Source organism: Triturus cristatus, chromosome 2_2, assembly GCF_964204655.1.
Source record: "Triturus cristatus chromosome 2_2, aTriCri1.1, whole genome shotgun sequence".
Classification (NCBI taxonomy): domain Eukaryota; kingdom Metazoa; phylum Chordata; class Amphibia; order Caudata; family Salamandridae; genus Triturus; species Triturus cristatus.
Window position 1 is genome coordinate 917,345,530 of NC_140582.1, and position 17,957 is coordinate 917,363,486.

Below are 17,957 nucleotides of genomic sequence, written 5' to 3' on the forward strand. Positions count from 1 at the left end.
TTTAGGTTCCATGCATACATTGTATTTTACAGAATTTGTCTCCTAATGTTTACAAGCATTTTATTAATAGTAGTCTTAGGTAGAACCCCCAGAGCAAGAAATTACTCAACTTCTGGTGGGTTGTGGACAACAAACGCACCTCACATCTAATCAACATTAGCAGTGAGCGTGTCAGCTGGTAATTTCCCCACAACTATTACAGTAGTTTTTCCATTCCCCCAATAATTGTTTGTGTTACGAGGGATTTCGTGCTACGTACTTTTTTATTCATTAAAATCGAAACAGTGTCAGCACATCTCTTTTCTAAAAAGGCACCAAAAAACTACTAGATATTGTATCTCACCTACTGTATCAGATATGCTTTATAGTCATTTTATGTTTTGGAAAGCATGCTTTTCAGCAGACATGCCATCATCAATGAAGGTGAAACTCAGGGCTTTTGTACCTCAAAACAAAAATTGTTTTTGCCATTGCCAAACTGTGCCCAAAGAAAACTACATACAAGCTTGACTATTTTATGTTTGTGTCTCTAATACCAAACGGTGAAAATTGCAAGCACATACTAAAAGGTTAAATGTCAGTATTAAACAAAATATCAATAGTTGATATTTACATATTTGTGTCTAAAGGAGAGAGAGAGAGAGAGAGAAGAGGAACTTTGTAGCATTTTAGAATTTTGTATAGCTCATGTGCAATCTTTAAACAGCTTCCAAGTGGTGTGTGGGACTAGAAATAGGGAAGAAGTGACAGGAGAGAGGGAAGATGTGGATGGAAAAAGGGACATTTTGGGGCATTCTGGAATTTGGTGTAGTACATGTGCCATCCTAGGGCTGCTCCTTAGCCAGAAAGAGAAATGAAGAGAATGCTTGTTAAATTGTTATGCTGCCCCAAGACTTCGACGTGCAAATGGGGAAAAGAACGCAGAATGAGGGATCATGAGTGAGAGGTAGGTTTGAGAATATCAGTTCCCATTGTAGCTCTTTGAAGCAGCCTTAGGGCGGCATAAGAGTTGTTCAAGTACCCAACCAGACAAAATGTTCCCCTCTTTCCTCTATCTCTGATTCCGTTCCATTTCAGCACTTTAAAGACTGCCTTAAGGTAGCATACTTTCTTTATGCAAACAACTTGCCATAATGTTCTCTTATTCCTTCACTCATCTTTACTGTTTCCTCATTGAAACATCTGTTCTCATTCAGCTCTTTAAAGCATTCTTTTGATGTACATAACCATGTTTTATTATGTAATATACAGATTAATATTTTCACGAGCCTTCCTTGCAACTCCAGCCATGTGGCACCATATTGGACTGGTAGGGCTCCTGACTGCTTGAAGTTCCTTTATGATACTTGACATTGATAGTGATTATTGTGTACATCAAGGAAAGTGATAGGTAAGCAGAACAGTACTCAATCCATTCCAACAGTCTTAATTACTTTGAAGATCATGTAAATAACCAACTCCTCCATGAAGTTTCTTTAATTGCAGCCCTAACACTTGTATTGCTGAGCCTGGGGGATGATCAGCACATGATGATTAGAAGTCCTGTGAGTTATCTGAAACAGGTCAAAGTGAATGTTTTGAAATGTGCTTCATATAAGGCAAAGATCATACTGTCAGTAGAAAGTCTGCAGAAATGAAAACATCAAGGCACATTTCAAAACATCCTCTTCAACCTCTGTTTCAGATCTGGGGGCATGCATGCTTGTGGAGAGACGCTGGGCATTGGAAAAAGGATTCTGCATGTGCTCCCATGTGCTCAGCTTACGGGAACATAGGTGTCTACCCAGACAGAGATAAGAAATAAAGAGTGTAATCCCATTAAGGTCTGTTTAGGGAAATGTCTAACAAAGCGTTCACAATAAAACTGTTGTTGGAAAGTGGGTTGTTAGTAGTGGTAAATATGCATCTATCACTGGCAATAAGGCCAGTACCACATCTTAGGGCTCACAATAGGTCTCAGTAAATTATTCCCATGCTCAACCCTCTGTAGCTTGGCTGCGAGCAGGCAGGCTTAATTTAAGAGACAAGTATGCAAAGCATTCAGAAACACCAATTTAGTAAATAATTAAGACACATTGAAACTCCCACACCAATTTATAAAAATAGGAATTAGTTATATCTTTAAGAATGACACCCAAATGACAAAAACCCAATGTAGTGAACTGGAGATTTGAATTTTTAAAGATGTAGCACTACATAGCACTTAGAAACCTATAGCGCCACATTGGGACATCTGGTCACGCTGAACGAGGACAGAGTCAAAGTTCCAGGCAGACCGCGATGGAGCTCTGCTCGGATACCCCTCACAGTAGGCCTCATCGAGATTTTACCTTCGGACTTAAAAACTTTTAAAGTGGTTTTTTGCCAGAGTCCCTGGAGGCTCTTCACCAGCAGGCGTTCGGTGAGGGTTCGCCAGCTTGCTCTCCAGGCAGCTCCATGTCAAACTCTGGAAGTCAGACCTCCAGAGCTTTTCAGCAGGGTGAACCAGCAAGGCAGGCCGACTCGCGATAGAAGGTCGCAAGTTTGGCTCTCGCGGTTGAGTTGGTCCCCTTATTGAGCTTTTTTCCAGAGTTGCTCCAAACGTCTAGAACTTCTTCCTGAAATTCCTCTTGGGGTTCAAAAGTGTCCAAAACACAATCCAAGGGTCTGTAATCTCCAAGATGGTCCTTGAAAGTTTGGGACTTCAGTTCCCTAAATCCACTTACAAATACACTGGACGCAGTCCAGGCTGGAGATTCTCGGTGGTGATGGTCCAGGTGAGCTCTGTTAACATGTAGCTTGCAGGGAATCCAGTCTTTATTCCTCTTTAAACAAGGTACATCCAAAGGGCTGTAGTTCCAGATAATGCAGCAGGCCAGTCAGTCATAATGCAGGGCCTGAGGGTGCAAATCAATTTTCAAGCTTGGCAAGCCTTCTTCATCACTTTAGTTTCAAGCAGCAGATCTGAGATGCTCTGCACATTTCGCATATTTATTCAGTAATCTTTGGGGTCAAGCAGGAGAGCACTCCTGTTTAGTGAGGTGCAGGTCAACACCCCAGAGATTCACCACTTCCTCCAAAGTGTGGCAATATCTTCTCCCAGAAAGCACTATTCTGCCAAAATGTAAAAGGGCTGAATTTGCTGCAGAGGAGCAAAAACTAGTTAAACCAACCTACAGTATGGCTCATTTCTATACCTCTTCTTCCTCTACCACATACAAATTCCTACCTTAAGCCTGCAATCTGGCTGGGTCAGATGACTTGGGGGTAGATGGACCCGGTATTCTCTGCCTGTTCTATCCCACTATGAACCTCCAAGGTTTTCGATCCCTGCCCCTGCTCTGGCATTCCTGCTTAAGAGAGCTCTCTCTAAGAGATAGCCTCTCCATAGGTGAGCCACTTATCAATTCATCAAAGCAGGTTGCCTAATCCTCTTAACTCTGACCAATCAGGAGAAACCACAGGAAGGCTGAATTTTGGTTTACAGATAAGTCTTATAACTTTTTTTCTGTATAATGTTGGCCAAATTCAACAATAGAATATTGTTGGATTAATCAGTACCATTCTCCCAAGTCCTTGAATGATATTTTCTTTGATTCCTACCAATAGTTATGCGTTAATAAGCTATTGCAATGGTAACCTATATGGCTGGGGATCTACAATGGGGAAAATAAAATGTACTATTTCTCCAACACCAGGGCCTATAAAGCATATTTTATAAAGGCCCTGCTTATAGCTATATGACCCTCACTCCTGGGACACCTAGCGGAGACTTTAGGGGTCCTGAATATGCAAACATATTGTGGATCCACACTCCACAGTGCTCCTAGCACAAACATGGATTTTGAGAGGCACTTTACTACAATGGGGCAAGTAAAATGTGTGATTTCTCTATCCCTTGGGCATAAAATACCTCTTTTATGAGGTCCCTCCTTATAAGTACCTGATCCTCCATCCCTTGGACACCTAGGGGAGACCATGGATATACCTAATATGCAAAAATAGTTTAGTTTATCACTTTTTAAGTGCCCCCCCAAAGTCGAGTTTGGGCACAATTTATAAATAAGAGCAGTGTTGCAACACAGGGCTTCTTTTCAAATGACCTCAGGCTCTCAGCAGTGCACACGTGCAGGGGCAGAAAGGGCTGCTGGCCTCTCAACTACCATGCCCTATTATAGACTAGGGACTAAAGGCTAGTTTTAATCCCCTGCTCTATTCTGTACTATAGACTTATAGGGTAAGTTATGCCAATTATAAGTGTACCCTAATATATAGTGTACCCTCATGTATGTGTGTGTTTTCACCATAGCACTGGTTCTGCCCCTGGTAAGGTAGAGCCCAGGGACAGTCACAGTCCGTTACCACTAGTACCAGTCAGAAGAAAATGGGCACAGTGTCATTTTGAAACAACTGTGTATGGGTTTTATTTCACTATGACAGTGCACTAAACCCCCATATGTAGAGAGCCCTATTTTTTTAAAATATATTAGCACCCTACCTTGTGTGCTTAAAAGGTACACTTTTAGGAATTTACAAATCCAAAAGAATTTTGCTACATGACAAAGACTTTTTTCCTAGTCATGTGTCACTGTAGTGCATTCAAACTGCAGCCAAGTCAGGGTAAAGCGGTGCTCGTGGAAGGAATATATTTTGACATCCATGTGGTAAATAGACCCTACATGCCACATATGCCATTTAATCTCCCATGCCACAAGTGCATATACTGTTTCATGTCATAGGTGAATTTTAAGCACAATTTACAATGGATTTCCAGGGGAAATAAATAGGCATGGCAAGGAGTTGCAATGTACAGCATGTTTTAGGGGGAAGTTCAGTTTCACTACGGTTTCACAGTAGTAAAAGGCACAGAGTTCTAAACCCAACCAAATTAGACAGGAAAGAATGGAGGAACCACAACACCATTTGGGCCTTTTTTATTGTCCATCATGTTTATGGAACTTCACTGGCTTCTCTTGCCAACCCATACCATGTTTAAAACCAGTAGCAACCATCCCTTAAGGTCAGCCCAACTGTCTATCTGACTGATAAGCTCACCCTCTCTGATGAATTTTAGCACACTTGCAGACAGGACACTTAAAGCCTGGAGACGTAAAGTGCAAAACAGAAAACACAAGGCAACAGACCATCTCCATCTTTGCGCCAAGGATCTGGAATGCCATAACCATGTCCATCAGGACTGCCCCAGCATTGCTCCAATTTAGAAAAGACACACCTCATTAAATAACTTTACATCATTTGTTGTAATAGTACAGTTTTGGTCTTAGAAACCAGCCAGTGGTGAAAAGTTGTGTCTTTGTCTCTGACCCATACAGTGCTCTGCTGTCTTTCACCTAAGTATGTGCTATATAAATGCCACATATTTACATACTTACATACATGCCTACATACAATGATAGATAAAGAAATGCACAAAAGCTACTGGCTCCATCAGAGCTATGGGTTCTGCAAGAAAGCTGCGGCTCCATTTTGTGTCACTCAGAAATCTGCGACAGAAAGCTACAGGTGAAACTCTGGGGGGAAATGAAGAACTACTGTGGGAATTAGAGACACAGTTAATAATTTCCAGGTAACTCCTCATTTCTAAAGGGACCCTGAAGGCCCATTTCTAAACTCTGCCACCCCCAGAATTACAAGTACACCCAGTGTCAACTACAATGGGGCATCAGATTTACCAGGCAGGGTATCATGGCATCCATAAAGAGTCCTTAGGAGCAGGGCCGGACTGGCCGTAGCGGGTACTGGGCATTTTCGCGGTGGGCCGGAAGGGTGGGGGCTGGTTTTGTTACTGGGGGCTGGTTTGCTGCAAAATCGACCCCCCGTAACAAAAGTGCAGCAGCAGTGTTTTCCACATACCCCTCCCTATACCAGTAGATCTGGGCAACAAAACTGTGTGTAGCTGGAGAAAGGAAAGTGCCACCAGGGTAATTGCAGTTTGTGTACAAATATACGTTACTCTATTTTTAATTTTGTTGTAAGTATCTTGCCCACAGGTGTGCCTGATAGTCCGTTTCTCCAACGTTGGCGTCACATTGTAAATAAACAGGGTCATTGCTTGTAATAGAAAGACTGCAAGTAAGCAGTCACTTTGCCTGATTATTTGTGCGCTCTAAACCCTCACTTATTTTCTTTTTCATTAAACCTCACCTTTGCTTTTAAAACACTATGTTCCACTCCATTTAATAATTACAATATAGATCTACTAACGTATGAGTAAAAAAAAAAAAGCTCCCACCTCATTCCATCTAAAAAAAAAAAACAACGCAAACATGAATGGTTCATTTATGTTTTTTTTCTCTTAAGGGCAACGTTCCAAAGAACATTTAATCTGCAAATTTTCTGTTGATTTTAATGCTTTGTTCAGTTGAGTGAGATTCAGAATATAAATATGAACAATAATTAAATGCACATCTGTCAAAGAAGGGAAAATGTGACCTAATGTTTTTTCTGTTTCTGAACGCCCAGGTATCTCAGTCAGCGTTTCCACTTTTAACTTGGTGGCCATATCTCTGGAGAGATATGGTGCAATTTGTAAACCTTTACAGTCCAGAGTGTGGCAGACAAAGTCTCATGCATTGAAGGTGATTGCTGCAACATGGTGCCTGTCGTTCACCATCATGTCACCATACCCCATCTACAGCACTCTGGTTCCTTTCACCAACTCTGCCAACAGCACCGGCAACATGTGTCGTCTCCTGTGGCCAAGTGACCTAGTTCATAAGTCATGGTAAGAGACTCTTGTGCTCCCTTTGCACATATTGTGGTCATTTTGAAGCTCGCCTCTGTGTCATGATTAGCAATGCTTAATGGCATCACAAACGTTCTACTTTTTACACCTGCTTTGAAAATTGTCATTGCCTGAGATTTGAATTTGGGAATTTGCAATTATTTCTTAAAACGTATAGTTTTTCTCTTCCTACCATTTTGATGCAGTGGTCTTGGCTGTCATTGACCCATCATGTGAAATCCACCAATCGGAGCTCTGGTGTCACCAATTGACAATCACAAGTGTGTACACTGATGATTGCAGGGCCATACACAGAGAAGGTACAGCATGGAGTGGGAAAGGGATCCAGGGCAGTGAGATCAGGGAGGAGAAGGCACAACAATGGGTGAGGAACTGAAGCAAATGCAAGCATTGTGCATGTGCGAGGTGCAGGAGGGTGGGTAAAGATAGAGAAAAAAGACCACTATTATCATTCATTTTTACATTTCAACAATAACGAGACGCCTAAAGTCACTCTGCTTAAACAAACTGCTCTTTCAATCTGCGAACTACAAAAGCATTGTAGTTGAAGAGCAGGGTTCTGAATGCAAGAGTCTTGAGCCATGTAGGTAGGAGGTAAGTTCTTTATTTCATGTTAAGCCCTTAGGTTACAGCAACAGAAGGTAGGTCCTATCAGGGCTTTAACATGGACAATCATTTACAATTGTTAAATCTCCAACAGATCTAGCTTACATATTCACCCAACAATAACCTGTTAAACTCTCCAATACCCACACAGCCACCAACTAAGGCATACTGGGAATGGGAACACACATGATACTTCAAATGTTTGGGTGCCTTGGATTCTTGTGTGATAAGTACTCAAACTGCAGGGTGTGGTATTTACCATTTGCTTATTTCCCCCAATAATGGGGGTTATGTACTAAGGTTCTCCAAAGGTGCTTACATGATGTAAAGCATTGTGTTGGTTTATTTGTCAGTATAAAAGCCTGTTTGTGCAACACATTTGGGCCGATTACCATGTCGGTCAGAAATACTCTGAATGGGCTTTGGATTTTCCTAACCTATGTCGGAACCTTTGTTTCCGATCGACTTGGAAACATTTCCGAGCAACCGACATCCTAATGAGGCCCATAATTATGAAGTGCTGTGCGAGCACCCTGGCAACCCTAAGTGAATGACCCCCCCAAAGTAGTTCCACTCAGAATAAGGGATAACCCCTAGTATCGCAGTTCTGCTCATCCAATGTTGAAGATTTCTCTTTTTTCAAGCAGGTTTCCCTTTCCCAGATTTTGGTTGAAATGATAAGGAAATAAATACTGGGGCCTATATGTATAGAGGTTTTGAGTTGCCCTTGTACCACGCAAGGGAGTGCAAGGAAGGCACAAAGCCTACGTGAGATATAGCAAGCCATGCAAGGCCACCTTGCATGGCCCTCCATGGCTTGATAAATCTAGAGTAATGCTAGGCAGCGCAAATCACTGCCTTGTGTTACTCTGTGGCAGGAACGCTCTCCATGAGTGGATCATAGGTGTTTCCCACGCATCCACCCGTGGATTTTAGTGCATTTTAAGATTTACCATTATTGGTAGAACTGGGAATGCGTCAGAGTGCTATGCCTCTCCACTGCCATTTCTCATATATGAGGTCCTGTTTTGATCTCAAAGTAACAGATTTTATGGAGCTTACATGGTGTGTGAAAACATAACCACAGCATTTCTTTGCAAAATGTCTGTAATAGACTCCCTTGCATTACCCATATTCAAAATAAATTATAGGAAAATGGTATTTAAAACAATCTTTGTTTAAACTTCATTCAAGGTCTGTAGGGTAGGGTTGTGCAGAGAACAGAACTGGAACTATCAGGGGGCCTTTCAAGGCTGGGGCCTGGGCCAGAACCCACTTTGCCTCTGCATTAAAACATTTCTGCTTCATCCAGTGTCTCTGGCCATTACTCTCTCTTTCTCTCTCTCTCTTTCTCTCTCTCTCTCTCTCTCTCTCTCTCTCTCTCCCTCTCTCTCTCCCTCTTTCTTTCCTAGTCTCTCTACGTGAGCCCCCAGGAACCTTCTGACCCTGTTGCATACATCACCACCTCAGTATCCCAGTGAGGGAGAATCAGCTTGAAAACACATTTGAGATGGTCCAATGTTGCTATCCGGGTAACTGCATTACTGGACTACTGCATCATTATCCATATTGTGACTTGCACGTGTGAGGGTGAAGTTATTTGCACTAGATTGTGCCCAATGCAAAGGAACTGTGTTTGGGACATTGTACTAGCTGGTGCAGAATGTGTTGGCGGATTCAGTATTGGTGATGTTGCAGATGACTCTTCTGGAACACCAAGATTGTTTTGAAGGATAATCATAAATGCCATTTGCACCGAGGTTTGGGCATCAGAGTGCCCTGAAATCACCAGTGCTTCATATTTTGCTCAGTCTTAATGTATAAGAATTGCAAACCACCCTGATTTTTTTTTTAATGAGTTTCTTGATTTTAGTTTACGTGGTACTAGATATTAGCAAATTCAAACAAAAAATCCTAATTCTCATTGGGAGATATTTCACCAGCCCATAGTATTACCCAGTTTATTTTCCAGTGATGTCACTGACCATGTCATGAGTGATGTAATATGTGATGTCATCAGCAGTTTATTGCGGGGGCGCAAGTTATAGTTATCTCTACTAACTATAACAGCCACATTTCTCTGGTTTTGTATGAGTGAAATGTCCAACTAACTATAACGTCCCTGATACCTGTGTTTTTTTCAGTGAATTTTTTAAGGTTTTTTAAATGCTAATTTATAACTATAACGTCCCTGAAACCTATGGGTTTTTCAGTAAATATATATAAATCTAACACGCACCTTGGATTGAGTACGACTTTGCTTCTTGGGGCTCATGGAGAGCTTTAAATTGGTACAATTAAGGAGGCATCCATTTGTGGACTATATAAACGTACTACATTTCCCAGCAACCCGCACGTGCAGTCTCATCCAGAGCAGCTGATTGTCAGCATACGATATGGTTTAAAAGGAAGTTGTGGTAAATAACGCCTTCTTCGACCGCTGTAGCCTCTGAAGAAGTGAAGCCTACGAAACGTATAAGGCTGCGGTCGTATGCTTTTAAGGACTGAGAAGGAAGCTCTACATCACCAATACTGAATCCACCAACACATTAAATCCGTATATCATTTCATTTTGTTTCATGTTCGCAATCTTTTTTCCACAATGGGGGTTTACACATGATTAATAAAGGTATTCACTAATATTTGAAGAAATGTATTGTGTATGCCTACACTTTCTTTATACTTGCTATTCTGCTCTTTTACTGTTGTGTGTGGATCTAACCATAGTATATTATTTTTCAACAGGTTATCTGCTTGCATCTTCGTTCAATTTGAAATAGTCAGATGTCCGCTTCTTGAGTGCACCATATATCCTTACAGAGACAATATACATGACATTATGATGTATCCCAATCAATATGAAACTCCCTTAAAAGATATCATTCTATATGACTCAAGTCTACAAATTTACACCCAACAACATACCTAAAATGTAAAAAATGAAAAATCTCTGAAGTGTGTGCAGAAAAACTGATTTTATAATCTCACCTATAGGTTTGCAAACAAACTCCTTGTATGCATTCATGCCTACTGGAGTTATACATCCTGCTTCCATGATAAACATGGATACCAATATCTGCAGTGATGCTGCTCTGTTCCCCTCCCTCGGGTGTTTGTGTCAATACTAAAGTATGTCGCTTTTGTCCTGTCACCTTCATTGTGCTCATTTAAGTGTTTTGCAGTATCATAGCTCTGTTCATTATTTGTGCTGGTTCTCCAGTGTTCTAAGATCCATGTTTTAACCGGAAACGTGGTTGAGTCAATCTACCACTTTCTGCATGGGCATGTGATAACGTACACAACTAAATTCAATTTACATGTGATATGTTTTGGTATTTACCACTTTTTTGCATATGTGGTAATGTTGTCTCTTGTATGTTAACACTATGCTTGCATGCCTTTCACTGGTTACAATTTTTGAGTCCCCTTCCTTGTTTTAGCCAATTAGTTTGTTTTGGTGACACATGGCTGTGGACCAACAGATCTCTTAATGATGTATTTCTCTGATATGTTATAGTGGGATTTATCCCTATCTTGTTCTTTGAAATGAGATCTTGTACCAAAATATCCCACCTATTCCGCAAAATCTTTGTTAATCTCCATGATTTCTGTGTAAATCTGGGGATATAACATAGGGGTTCCTTCTCACTTATAGTTTTTTGTTGAGTGGACCTGAATACAATTCCTCCCTATTAATCTTGTCTGCATGTATACATGCAAGTGTCAAGGTTTTATTGGGATAATCCTTGATTTTATCTTTCTGTCAACTGATTCTTGATTTTATGATAGCTCTCCTCTTAGCACTTAGAAAGTTGCTGAAAGGAATGCTCCACCTAAAATTTGGCCAATGGTTACTTGATGTATGTAAAGTCCAGTCCCCAGCAGTATCTTTCCTGAAAAGTTCTGTTACCAGGGTTCCATCTCCAACAGTCTCCAAGGTCCCAACAATACACTGTATCCTGGCTATAATTCATTTAAAACAAGATTCAAGTTATTTACATCCAGAGCCTTACCAAACAACTTTAAATCATCCTCATTACCACTCCAGATACAAAACACTTCATTGATGAATCATAGCCAAATGCTTATCTTGTCTGTCCACTGTCTCAAGTTGGTACCACAGAGCACCCTCTCTCCCGACCAGCCCATGACCAGTGGTTAATGTATAAAAAAATAAGTGCTGGGGCTCTCATCAGGAGGCAGCTTGCACCAGTCCATTTCTCCTGTTAGTGCGGCCTAAAACAGAACCAACTACTAACCAATGGGGAGTGGGGAGAGGATGTGGCATAATGTCCGTAGTTGATACCTGCGGTGCTGGCGAACCAGGTTCGTGCCTCTGGGTTGGCTCAACATCCTGTGATTCTGGGCAAATCACTTAATATCCCCATGCCTACCATAAATGAGTGTACCGCCCTTAACTGGTTCTCATGAAAAGCGCTGGTGTTGATGATTACGTGCAGCTGCTGAGCACCGGAAACCACCAGCTCAAATTAAGTACTGCCCATGACTAAATTGCCATTCCTGGGGGTGAAGCAGTACCTTGAGTTAAAAAAGAAAAGTATTTCTCAAACATAAAGACATTTTCTGACAAGGAAACATCTATCATTTTAAGTAGTGTGTGTATGTTCCAAATAGTTTATCCCCAAACTCATAAGAGATATTTACATGCCTCAAGCCCATCCTTGTGTCTCATGCTAATGTGGAGACCATCTACATCAAGACAGACCATAATGGAAGTTTGTTCCCAATGAAGATTTTATACCTGTGTAATGAAATCCTTTGTGAGCCTTACGTATAATGGTGTATAAGAAAATAGTGAACATAATTGGAAGTATTTTCCAGGTGACTGCTTTTTGATGAAGGGATAGGTCATCCCCGAAATTATGTAAGGTCTTATGACTTTTTGGCAGCAGGTACAGTGGGTGTTTAATTTTTGAGAAATTGACTCTCATCCAAGTTTAATAGCTGGTTATTGAACCATACCATCAAAGGATCTAAATACTTAATTTGGAAATTGACAAAATATGCGCTATCTTTTTTGCAGCATAATGTGTCACCCATTGTCTCTGTACCTCCTTAACATAGTTCTACTTCAACATAAGAACTACGTACCCCTCTTTATCAGAGGGTTTAATTATCAAATGTTCATCTCTTTGCAATGTAAGTACCATCATCCATTGGCTTGTACTCAAATTATGTACTGTCAATCCCTCATTGTATAATTTTAGAATAACATTAGATACTAGGTCAAAAAGATATCAAGGTTGTATTTCGGTGTTTACAGATAGATCTGTATATCTGTAAACCATGTTTACTCGAAAAGTCCCTCACCAGTTTTGGGTCCAATGGGTCACAAATATCACTCATTACATTACCAACAGTTTGAACACTCAAATCATAAAGGGTAATAAGTACTTCAATGTCATCAACAAGCAGACTGGATTGTTCATCAATTAGTGTACCCCTTCCCTGAATTAGATTTTTCTTTGATTTCAAGGCATATACTTTGTACAATTTTAATTTTTGAGCAAACCTGTATAGGTCTATTCACATCTGGGCATAATTGTCTGAAATATCTGGGAAAAAGGACAGTCCCAGTCTCAACACCTCCCCCTGAGTGTCAAGTTAGTTCTCTTGCTGAGAGTTTAATTACCGTCAGTTGTTTTGCTGGTTTATTTGGATCCAGTATTGTTTCTTTCGACCTCTGCCACGTGTTCCATGCCGGACTCACTGTCTTTTCCTCTGTACTTGTCGCTTTTTGTTGGATTTTCTGCCTCTGCCCTTTTGTTGAATGTTTTCACTGTTCATTCTTTTGTTTTAAGAGCCTATACTTTTTGGAAAAATAAATCTTCTCCCTCCGAAACGAGGCTGAATCTTCACTTGAATCTAGATCAGAACTCACGTCAGTGGTGGAAATCTCTACCTTTTTATCTAGGTATTGCAGGGTGTTGTTTTTAGCCAACTCGCTTCTAGCTTTATCAAAATTTATTGCAAAGATAAGGATTCTTCCCTGCTCATAATCATATTCGTTGCTCTAAAATTTGCATTGTTTCATTTCAGTGATTTACTTTTCATATATTTGATGCGCTTGCTGACTAGTTCCAATATGCTTGTTACCCTCCCTTGAGCTTTAATTTCCACCACTCTGGGATTTAAATATAAAGAAAGAGGGGGTGCACAGACCCCCCTGCAGCCACGAGGGCCACCACCTCCCTGGTGCTTTAAAAATTTAAATAACGAGGGGTAATGGACCTCCCCCCGCAGCCTTGGTACTGCCATCTCCCCAGGACTTTAGCCAGAATAAATGCAGGGGCTGCGCAGCCCCCCCCCCCCCTTAGCCCTGCGGACCACTACCTCTCCAGGGCTTTAACTTTAATTAATGGGGGTGCCGCAGACCCTCCCCAGCCCCGGGGACCACCTCCTCCCCAGGGAAATTTACATAGAAATGTGGGAGGCCCACACACCCACCAGCAAACCCAGGGACCACCACCTCCCGGGGCTCAAATAATATAATGGAGGGGGTCCGTTGTGGATACCCAGAGACCACCACCTTCCTGGGGCTAAAGTGAAGTTTGGAGAGGGGCTGCGTGGTCCTCCTCCTGGAACCAAAGTTGGCCCTGGGGGGCCACCCCCCAGGGCTAGCTCCTGCTATGTCCTGGGGTACCCATCCCCGGGCCATACCCGTTTGCTATGGCTTGGTGGGAGCTTTACTGCTCCCGCCAAGTCATAGCAAACTGTGCTCTGCTTAGAGGCTGGGTCACAGGGGAGGGGGCTGCTCAGCCCCCTCCCTTTTAGTTTCTTGTAAAATATTTTTTTTAAAGGCTGGGCTGAGGCTGAAATTGTTCCAGGGAGGGGGTCTGCCCGGTCCCCTCCCCTATTCAAAATAGGTCTGCCCCAGGGGATGGGGTCCCCGGGTCCTAAATTGACCCAGTAGAGGGGGGCAATGTGGCCCCATTCCTTGAAAAAATAAAAAAATAAAGACCAGCAAATCTTCAGAGACCCTGCACCCTTTCTTCACCACTCTCCAAACGCACCTCCTGGCGCTCTACTGATTAGAGGGTGAAGTCCTCTTAAGTCCAGGTGGTACTTGGGGGTCAACAAGCCTTCCTGTTACATCAGTAAGTCCCACACAGTGGGATTGTTGAGAGGTCTTCGGAGGCCACACACCCTTTCTCCACCACTCTGCAAAGGTTCCTCCTGGCACACTGCTGGTTGGGGGATGAAGTCCCCTTGGATGATGAGGGTCCTTGGGGGCCAACAAGCCCTCCTGTTACCTCCAATAAGGCCCACACTGTGGGATTGCTGAGAGGTCTTCGGGGGCCATGCCCCCTTTCTCTACCACTCTGCAAACGCTCCTCCTGGCACTCTGCTGGTGGGGGATGAAGTCCCCTTGGCTGCTGAGGGTCCTTTGGGTCAACTACCCCTCCTGTTACCTCCAGTAAATTCCATACAGTGGGATTGATGAAAGCCTGTCAGAGGTCACACCCCTTTTTCCATTACTCTGCACCTGCACCTCCTGCTGGTTAGGAGATGACCTCTCTTTGGTTCTAGGGGGTGCTTGGGGGCCTGCTACCCCTCCTGTTACCTCCAGTAAATTCCACAGAGAGCGATGGTTTGAGGACTTCAGAGGCCATGCTCCCTTTCTCCACCACATTGCAAATGTGCCTGCTGGTGCAATACTGGTTGGGGAATGGAGTCCTGTTGGATACTGATAGACCTTGTAGGCCAAGATGACATCATCCACAGAGACACTCATACACACACCCCTACAAACTCTCATATGCCCACACATACAACCACTCACATATCCATTCACAGACCCATACCAGTACTTACATACCCACTCACTCCTCTACAGAGGCACTCACACCCACTCACTCACTCATACAGCCACTCACACAAATACTCACTCACTCACTCATACAGCCACTCATTCATCCAGTCACTCACCCATACAGCCACTCACATAGCCACACACTAACCCATACAACTACTCACATACTACCTTATTTACCTACACAGTCACTCATACCCACTCACTCACCCATACAGCCGTCCAACATAGCCACTCACTCACACACTTACAGACCCACTGAACCACTTACATATGCATTCATTCATCCATACAAGCACTCACACATCTGCTCACTCATCCATACAGCCAATTACTCTCCAATACAGCCACTCACACACCAACTCACTTAACCAAACACCCACTTAAAACAGCCAATTGCTGACCCATACATCTACTTACACACCAAATCACTCACTCATACAACCATTGAGACACCCACTTACTTACCCATACAGCCACTGTCCAATACAGCCACTCACACAGCATCTCACTCACCCACACAGCTACTCACACATCCACGTATATACCCATACAGCCACTTACACACCCATACACACAAGGATACAGTCACACAGCCACTCACATATGTTAGAAGTAGTATCACTCAGTAGTAATGTACCTAGTATACTAATTTAACTTTTTTTAGTAGCTTACCATAAACTCTTAAAAACAGTAACACTCCCTTGATAATGTCATCAGTGATGACATTTGAGATGTCATCAGTGACACTTTGGTTATTCAAACTGGTACCTGTGGATACACCATTTTATGGCCTGCATTTGGTGAGCGGATTAGCATGACAAACATTAGTGAGTTGCTCGCACTCTACTAAGTAACTATCACGAGGACATTAAAAACATGTAGCCACACTCACTTAGAGTAAATGGAATACCAGTCATGCAGTGATGGTGGACCTGAAAGATGTGTAAGTCTGATGACATGTGAGTTTGTCTTCCCTTACCCCAGAAATGTTTTAATAGCACCCCCAGGCGAAACTAATAGTGTGCATTTGACATTGAAAAAGGCAAGAATGCCAAAACGTGTCTGCCAATTTTAATATATGAAAGGCATGAAAACAGCGGAGTGCTCCACGCTGTCAATGAAAAAAAACACACATATATATATATTTATATATATATCTATATATATATATATATATATATATATATATATATATATATATATATATATATATATATATATATATATATATATGTATAAACATATGTTTCATAGGTTTCAGGGACGTTATAGTTAGAAATTAGCATTTAAAAAATCTTAGAAATTCACTGAAAAAAACAGGTTTCAGGGACGTTATAGTTAGTTGGACATTTCACTCGTACAAAACCAGTGAAATTTGGCTGGTATAGTTAGTTCAGCTAACTATAACTCGCGCCCCCGCAATGCACTGCTGATGACGTCACATATTACCTCATTCATGACATGGTCGGTGACATCACTGATGAAAAAAAAGGGTAGAGGCCGTGCGGCCCCCCCTTCCAAGGCGAATTTCGGCCCCGGGAACCCCATCCTCTGGGGCCTGGCTTCTGTGATTTGGACTGTGGGGGGAGCCCCAATGCCTCCAAGGTCCCTCCGGCTCCCTGCCTTCAGCGGGTGCCGGCATTGCTTTTGAGCAAGGGGAGCTGCATGCAACTCCCCTTGCTCAAAAGCAATTCTGCTCTGCCAAAGCAGAGTTTGCTATGGCAGGGTGGGAGCCTTGCTCTCGCCCTCTCAATAAAACAGCAATGTCCCGGGGTGGGCAGCCCTGGACATTGCAGGAGCTGGCCCTGGTGGGTGGCGGTCCCCAGGGCCATTGAGGGCTCCAGGAGGGGGGCCATGAGGCCACCCTCCCTTCATTTTCAAAGCCCTGGGGAGGTGGTGTTCCCTGGGGATTGGGGTTCCATAACAGACCCCCAATTTCAATATTTAATGCCCCACGGAGGTGGTGGTCCACAGGGCTCGAGACCTCCCACTTATTTTTTTTTTAAAACAGAGCCCCAGGGAGGTGGCGGTCCCCGGGGCTTGGGGGACCTGCAAGGCCCCCTCACCCTAATCATTGAAAAAGCCCCAGGGAGGTGGCAGTCCTCGGGATTTAGGGGGGCCGTGAGGCCCCCCACACTTTTTGCACAATGCCCCGGGGACGTGGTTTTCCACAGGGCTGCAGGGGGCAATGTGCCCCCGCACATCATTTATAAAGCCTCCGAGAATTGGCAGCCCCTGGGGCTGCGGGGGCCCCTACCACATAATTAGGCATGCCCCAGGACCTGGCCCATCCGGGGGCTTAAATAAAATGAAGCGCGGGAGCCCGCGCTTAATTTTTTAAAAATGTTCTCGGCCGGATTTGCGACCCCAGCACGAAATCGGCCGATTTCTTTTATTTAAAAAATGGTTTTTTTTACCCTGGGGGTCCTTGTGGGACCCCCTGAGCAGGCCTAGAGGGTCAGGGTGTTTGTACCCTGCCCCCTTTTCATGTTTTTTTATCTTTCTTTCACCCTTTTTTATGGCGGCCAAGTTCCTGGTTTGGAGTGTTGGCACCCAATCAGAATTGAGCTCGTGCTCGGGAGGGTTTGCGACTCCTCGGTGCTCGGATATCGATACCAGGTGGTACTTGGGGGTCAACAAGCCTTCCTGTTACATCAGTAAGTCCCACACAGTGGGATTGTTGAGAGGTCTTCGGAGGCCACACACCCTTTCTCCACCACTCTGCAAAGGTTCCTCCTGGCACACTGCTGGTTGGGGGATGAAGTCCCC

The 17,957-nt window shown here is 43.1% G+C and overlaps 1 protein-coding gene across 1 annotated transcript in view; it reads left to right on the top strand.

The window, feature by feature from the left end:
• Positions 1-17,957, top strand: part of CCKAR (cholecystokinin A receptor) — a 662,232-nt gene that overhangs the window by 196,800 nt on the left and 447,475 nt on the right. Inside the window, exon 3 of the mRNA XM_085643324.1 lies at positions 6,463-6,724. Coding sequence (XP_085499450.1) covers positions 6,463-6,724 — 262 coding nt within the window. The remainder of the gene's footprint in view (positions 1-6,462; positions 6,725-17,957) is intronic.